The following is an 8,021-nucleotide window of genomic DNA, read 5'->3' on the forward strand; positions in this document are numbered from 1 at the left end:
CCAGTTCTAGTCAGTACATGATTTAAAATACATTATTCATCACGAAGACAAATCTCTACCATTTCATCCCATGATGTTTAGTAAATGGTTCGTACAGAATGAGGAGGAAATAGGGGGATTATTCACTGAAGCCTACAAGGAATCTACAGAACATCCCATGGTTAGAAAATCCCATAAACATGACTATTTTTTTTACATTTTTTTTACGTCGCACCGACACAAATAGATCTTATGACGACGATGGGATAGGAAAGGACTAGGAGTGGGAAGGAAGTGGCCGTGGTCTTAATGAAGGTGCAGCTCCAGCATTTGCCTGGTGTGAAAATGAGAAATCACGGAAAACCATCTTCAGGGATACCGACAATGAGGCTCGAACTCACTATCTCATGGATGCGAGCTCACAGCTGCGCACCCCTAACCACACGGCCAACTCTCCCGGTGACTATATTTCACAGTGGTCGACTACAATTACATGAAAAGTGTCTCAAGCATAATATCTAACAAGGAGAGGTCAGACCCTGCAGTCAACCGATTTCAACGAGCTGCAATGTACCTAGGCCTAAACGTTCTCACATTTACTGCTGGATCTCTCTCTCTCTCTCTCTCTCTCTCTCTCTGTGTGTGTATATAAATTAATTTGAGGTAGAAAATGAATTTCACTGCAGTTTGCCTAATATTTTTATTCGCATTTTTACCTTCACGTTTCCTCAAATAATAATTTAATTTGTATAAAAAATATAGCTACGGCGGGACTCGAACTCACTTCGTCGCGGTTGGTAGACAAGTGTTGCAACTCTCCTAGTATATACGTGTTGCATTGAAATGGGGGGTTCATCAATTTTTCGGAAATTATTAGGTTGCGAACCTGACATGTTTAAGTAAAATGTGTTCGCCTTTTAGTGTTCTATCTTGGTCCGAAGCGGATCCTGCCTCATGACATTTTTTGTCCGTAATATTTTCGAAAACCAAAGCGTATTGACCGAAACCCTCAAACACGAGGTACTGTTGAGTGTCCCTCAACAGGTACATTAAGCTCGTTGAAATAGATTGGACGCAGGGTCTGACCCCTCCTTGTAAATACTACAAGCAACTGTTGCACTGGAGACACTTTAAGGTGTTTTTTTTTTTTTTTTACGTCGCACCGACTATCTCCCGGATGCAAGCTCACAGCTGCGCGCTCCTAACCGCACGGCCGGCCAACTCGCCCGGTACTGTAAGTTTCAATCTGTTGGGAACTCTCATCTATTTTCAATGTCTTCTAGTACTTTGTTCATTGTGGCTTTGGTAATTAGATATCTTTCTCCTGACAACTCTAAAAGGTCGTCTTTTTCTTAGTATGGGTTGTCCTTTACCTTCTTCAGTTTATAAATAGTCCTCAAACTTACGTCTTCTACATGCCTCCATTTTGAAGTTTAGACAAGGCTACTGCCATGTTAATTTAACACAAGTATTAACCATTTGTTAGAGTTAACAATACTTGATGAGACAATCATTTCGTTAAATTATGTGTTACGTCCTCTTAACAGCAGTGTTAACACTTAACATTCGTTGAAGAAACGGATTCTCAGGGTAGGAAGAAAACAAAAGTTGACCAAGAGAGGTCAGATAGTAAGATGAAGTTGAGAAGCCTGACACAGTTGAATGAAAGCGATATCAAACTCAGTTGCGGGAACCGTGTACATCAACTCACGCTCCCAAGTCGTGATCCCACGTTCCCCTATTAGTGACCTTTTATGACAGGCAGGGGATACCGTGGATGCATTCTGTCACCACCCCATGACAACAGGCCCATCAGACTGAGCTGAAATTGAACCCGCAAACCTGGGTTCAGAACGCCCAATCTTTAGAATATAGTAAGTGATAAAATGAAATACTTTTAATCATTTAATTCCATGCAATACACATTTTAATGAACAACCATGAAAGAACAACACCCTCCTCAGACTATAAACAACCTATACTCGAGCGAATGGAGAAATTTCGAAATATAAAGAATATCGTTTTTGAGCATGTATAGCGCATAATTGAATCATGTGTATCTACTGATACATCAATTTTATCAGTATTTAAAAATATACAAAAAATATACAAAAATATAAAAACAAACTATTTTACGGCATCACTTTAATTATAACCTTTATTGCAGCAACTTTTTAAAAGACAAGAAACATACCTCCATTAACACCTTCGGAAAAAAGTTCGTTTGTCTCTTCTGTTTGTTACTGTTAAGCTTTCCTCCCTTCATATTGAAACTTCTCGTCAATACACGCAGCCGAGATTCATAAATGGAGCTTGTCATCCGCGACTTTCAGGGTTGCTTTCGTACGAGACCGGTAATTAATTGACACCCGAGAAACGGCGAGGCTTCACCGATTTTCCGATCACTAGAAGTTTTAGTTTTTCGGCTCCCGTCATATTAGCTGCCAGCATCACTGTAACCCTTTCTTTACTTGTTAACTGTTCCTCACAAACCACAAATGCCGTATTGCACAGTTAATGTTGCACAAAATTCGAGTTAGCAGAGTAGTTTTTTGCTTCAAGACAGGAAATGTTTGCTTCGAGAAATCGAGAAATTCGTGTAACCGAATTTCGAGTAATAGAGAAATAAATACACGTGAAGAATAGGACAAACGTCCGGGATATTGAAGTTACTTCGAGATACTGAAAATTCGAGTAATGGAAGTTCGAGATATGTTAGTAATGCTGGAGTTAACGAATCTGGACAAATAAATCTTGACATGTTCTGTCGTATAATATGCAATGCTCGATGTCACATTGAACTGAGCAGCTCAAGAGTAAATGCAAATGTAGTTCGAAACTGCGAAGTTCAACTCCAACTGCGTCTATGTAGGGTAGGTTAAGAAATAATACAACTTTAACGCTTTTCAGTCTGTTGAAAACACAAGTAATAACACACTACTAATTAACTAAGAAACGGGTATGTTGTAGTGCTCGTCAGGCTAAAAAAGCTTTATAGATACACTAGCTGGTGTAACCGCGCTTCGCTACAGAATTCTACATTGTATACAGAATTCTAGATGAAGTCGTGTACACGCTGTGAATAAGATTTCTTTATTAAATTGCTAGCAACATAGGTATTTAAAAATTACATATTAGGCGCCTTTCCTTGAACTACCACTTTATCCCAGCGTGAATAAAGTTATTTATAGCCTGTACTATATTGCTTTATACTCCGACTTAACATACCGATTTCCATTCAATTCTGTTTACCCATTTTCCCGAGATTCGGCATTGATATGGACTTAGCAACAAAAATCGAAATTCATGAATAAAAATGAACAAGTTATAAATTAGCTGAAATTTAATTCTATACAACTTCAGTTATGTAGTATTTGTCGATAGGACCACTAGTAACAAAGATTATTGAAAATTGATTTTTAGGCCTTCCCCTAAACTACAATTTCACTCAGCATGAATAAAATTATGTATAACCTAGATTTTAGCGCCTTATTCTCCGACTTTACATACCGATTTTCATTCAATTCTGCGCGTACATACAAACAGATAGACAGAAATGACGGAAAAATAAAAAGTGCACTTTCTTGTTACTGTGGACACGACCGATACAGAAATACAATTATTTCTTTAATTCTGCTCAATGTACAAACAAAACTCTTATTTTGTACGTAGATTAACTGAGTCGACATTAAATGGTATGGCTTCATTACCAATCTTTCTAAGGCTAAGAAAAATGTCTCCAAAAAAATTCTTATACACGTTTCCGATACATTTGATCGAAAAATTGGATTACATTCTCGAAGTATTTCAACGCCGCTAAAGTTAACTCACCACCGGGCTCAGCTCTGTGAGACTCATCTTGGCACTATAAAATAACTCTAGCTACTGGATCCGGTCGCCATTACACAGCCCCTAATATACTCGTTATCAATAATTGACCTTCGCTGCTCTACAATGTCGTTGCAAAAGTTATGCACTTGCTCGCCTGACCAATGCTGATGCAACACGGATAGCATCATTGCATTTCTAATCATCTTATTTAAGAAAAGAAAAGGAGGGAGGGGGTGGGGAACGTACAAAATGTGTTTAAAAAACGAACTATTTTATTATTTCTTCAAATCAAAATTTGCTGTAAAGGGATGAAAAAATTACAAGGTATTATATTTTCACAACTGTCTAAAAAATAATAATAATAATAATAATAATAATAATAATAATAATAATAATAATAATGTACCTCCATCGGGCGCGTCCCATTGGAATTGGGGAAGCTCGCTGGCTCTGCCGCCAGCAGAGTCAGAGGGTAGTAGGGAAATAAAATACCACCGTGAAAAAAAAAAAACTGGTCCCTTGCCAGGGTTACGGCGAAGACTGGTAAATGACCAGAAGCCAGAAAACATCTTGAGGCAACCTCTAGGGCTAACAACCCTAGTTGTAAAAGGATGGGTACCCGTCCAAAGCAAAGTCAAGTCAAAAAGCATGATAGCACAACATTTCAAGAAACATACCCCAGGGAGTAAATCTTCGGATAAATCCCTCGTCGTGAACGCCACGGCGCACGAGTCTCGTTCGGATTCTGGGGGAGACTCGACATCATGCAAGAGACGAGTCGGAGCGTCTCGGTGTACCCCGAAGAGTCAAAAACTCAGGCCAAAATCTAAAACCTTTCTAGCAACTTTCAACATAAACATAAATTCACTTACACAAACTCTCAAGCTGAAAACCCTCACCAAAGCTCTTCACGAAAATCAGATATCCATAGTGGCCCTACAGGAAACTAGGTACCCAGATGAAGAGATTTTTGAATCTGAAGGCTACCGATTTTTCAAGAGCAAAGCGCAAAGAGGAATCCTCAATGGAGCTGTGATGCTTGGAACCGCGTTTGCTGTTAGAACCAAGATCCTTAAATCGGTTGCAAATTTCGAACCTGTGAATGACAGATTGTCTATACTCACAATTAAATGCGCGAACAAAACCTACGCCCTAGTTAACGCACATGCTCCTACAAACGATAAGAACAAGTCTGATCCAGACGAAGTCGATAATTTCTGGGACCTACTGGATGAAAAAATGAACAAAATCCCCAAACACCATGTCAAGCTTCTTTTGGGTGACTTCAATGCCCAACTAGGTCGTGAGCAGAAGTACAAGAAAGTTATAGGAAATTACCCTGCTCACTAAAGAACCAATCCCAACGGCAAAAGACTGGTGACCATTTGCGAATATCACAACCTGCAGGTCATGTCGACCCACTTTCGCCATCTACCCAGAAAGCAAATGACTTGGCGTTCTCCCGTCCAAGCTCTCGGAGAGTTCCAAATTGATCATGTTGCGATCTCCAGGAGAAACAGCCCTGAGATTATGAATGTCAAGGTAAAGAAAGGCATCAATGTGGCCTCAGATCATTATATGTCTCTTATAAAATTCAAACCAATTCCCGCAAACACAAGGAAGACAACCAAACAGATCACACGCTTAGACAATGATAAACTTCGGCAAAGGGTCGAGGAGTTCCAGGAGAAGGCTAAACCAAATGACTGTGACTTTAACAACGCCAAAAGTCTCCTTGTTGAGGCCGCCAAAGACGTTGCAGAAATCAAGAGAAGCAAAAAGCATGCCTGGTGGAATGGTACCTGCGAATCAGTCCTCCAAGAAAGACTCAATGCGTGGAAACAGTACTACTCTACGAAATCAGAAAATGATTGGGAAACCTACAAAACCCAACGTGCCCAAGCAGCTAGGGTGTTCAGAACTGAGAAACGTAAATACGAAAAATCTCTCATTGAAAAGATAGAACAAAACTTTAGGAAGAATGAAAGCAGAGAGTACTACAGAGCCTTCAAACGCAAACTCACTGGCTATAAACCACCATCTCTATGCTTTGAGCGAACGGACGGCACACTGTCGACGTCAAATGAAGAAAATTGCAGCATTTTGGCATATTACTTCAAGAATTTACTTAATTGCTCTAAACCGCAAAGCGCCATTGAGACCAAGGAACCCTTACTCAGGTACCCAGATTCCAGACCATCCGACAGAGATGAAATCAAGCGCCACATTGCCCGTCTCAAAAATAACAAAGCGCCGGGGGAAGACTCAGTAGTAGCAGAACTATGGAAATATGCCCCAGAAGAATCACTTGATATCTTGCAAAAGCAAATAGAAGAAATTTGGAACAAGGAGACCCTACCCGAAGATTGGAAAATAGCTTTGATCCATCCATTACACAAAAAAGGCAGCATGAAGAACATCAACAACTACAGAGGAATATCTTTGCTACCCGTGACTTACAAAATTCTATCACTTGCCATCCTGGAGCGTTTGGAAGCACGAGTCGAACATCAAATAGGTGAATACCAAGGAGGGTTCATAAAAGGTCGCTCAACAGCTGAACAGATCCAAAATCTCAAAACGATCATCAGATCCAAGCAGTATGTGTCTGTCTTTGTGGACTTTAAGAAAGCGTACGACTCCATTGACCGGGAAGTCCTGCTAAACATCTTAAATGAATTTGGAGTTGATTTGAAACTGATGGCATTAATTAGAGCCACCCTGACCGATACAAAATCCAAGGTGAAGTTCCACGGATGTCTCTCGCATTCCTTTGACATCAAAACAGGAGTCCGACAAGGTGATGGGCTATCCCCGATACTCTTCAACTGTGTTCTTGAAAAGATCATCAGAACCTGGCGGGTGAGATTACAGGAAACCAACTACAGTCCATTGAGAATAGGAACCAAATCCAAGGGGATCGCAACAGACTGCTTAGCATTTGCCGATGATATTGCTGTTCTCTCAACCGACATAGAAACCGCTAGAGCTCAAGTTGAAATTTTAAAGGAAATTGCCGTACAAACTGGTTTGCAGATATCGTTTGAGAAAACAGAAGTAATGACTAACATCAAAGAGGCTCCACCAAAACTCCATACAAAATACGGGGACATCACCCGAGTAGACAAATTCAAATACCTGGGTGAGATCATCATGAAAAATGGACTGGACAAAGAATAACTTCAGGAGCGAGTACGCAAACTGGAAATAGCCTACCAAACATCCCGCACAATCTACAACAAAAAATAGTTCTGAAGCCAGTAGTTCTATATGCAGCCGAAACCCTGTCTCTAAATGCCAACAGAGGACTCCTTGAAGAACTGGAGAAAAGAGAGGAATCTTGGGATCAAAGTACAGAAATGGAATCCATCAAAAGAGATCCAACAAGGAAGTCTACAGCAAAATAGAGAAAATTACCGACACAATCAGGAAAAGACGGGCACGAATTTACGGTCATCTGAAAAGAATGGACAGAAGAAAGTTAACTAAAGGAATCTTTCACTTTTTTTATTCAAACCCCAAAACCACAATTCCCTGGTTTAGAAATACCAAAGAAGACCTGCAAATGCTACATATCTCAGCTGAATACGCCCTTAACAGAGATCTCTTCCGCAAGAAAATATTGACGAACGGGCTAAACCGAGATGAGCAACCGAAGAGAAGACACGGTGCCCCTTGGACAGAGGAGCGTAAGCAGGCCCACTCACAAAGAATGAGGGAAATTTGGGCTCTAAAGAAGGCCAAGTTCAGTGTCAAATGCAACAAGACTTAACGTGTCCTTGATGGCCCCAGCGAATTATATATATAATAATGTCCGCCTCTGTGGTGCAGTGGTTAGTGTGATTAGCCGCCACCCCCGTAGGCCCGGGTTCCATTCCCGGCTCTGACACGAAATTTGAAAAGTGGTACGATGGGTGGAACGGGGTCCACTCAGCCTCGGGAGGTCAACTGAGTAGAGGTGGGTTCGATTCCCATCTCAGCCATCCTGGAAGTGGTTTTCCGTGGTTTCCCACTTCTCCTCCAGGCAAATGCCGGGATGGTACCTAACTTAAGGCCACGACCGCTTCCTTCCCTCTTCCTTGTCTGACCCTTCCAAACTTCCCATCCCCCCGCAAGACCCCTGTTCAGCATAGCAGGTGAGGCCGCCTGGGCGAGGTACTGGTCATCCTCCCCAGTTGTATCCCCCAACCAAGAGTCTGAAGCTCCAGGAC

At 41.1% G+C, this 8,021-nt stretch overlaps 1 protein-coding gene across 1 annotated transcript in view; it reads right to left on the reverse strand.

The window, feature by feature from the left end:
* LOC136866526 (inositol oxygenase) overlaps positions 1-3,902 on the reverse strand; it is a 69,724-nt gene extending 65,822 nt beyond the window's left edge. Inside the window, exon 1 of the mRNA XM_067143574.2 lies at positions 3,811-3,902. Within this exon, the coding sequence (XP_066999675.2) occupies positions 3,811-3,837 (27 nt within the window). The 5' untranslated portion in view covers positions 3,838-3,902. The remainder of the gene's footprint in view (positions 1-3,810) is intronic.
* Between the last annotated feature and the right edge of the window lie 4,119 nt (positions 3,903-8,021).

Source organism: Anabrus simplex, chromosome 3 (assembly GCF_040414725.1).
Source record: "Anabrus simplex isolate iqAnaSimp1 chromosome 3, ASM4041472v1, whole genome shotgun sequence".
Taxonomy (NCBI): domain Eukaryota; kingdom Metazoa; phylum Arthropoda; class Insecta; order Orthoptera; family Tettigoniidae; genus Anabrus; species Anabrus simplex.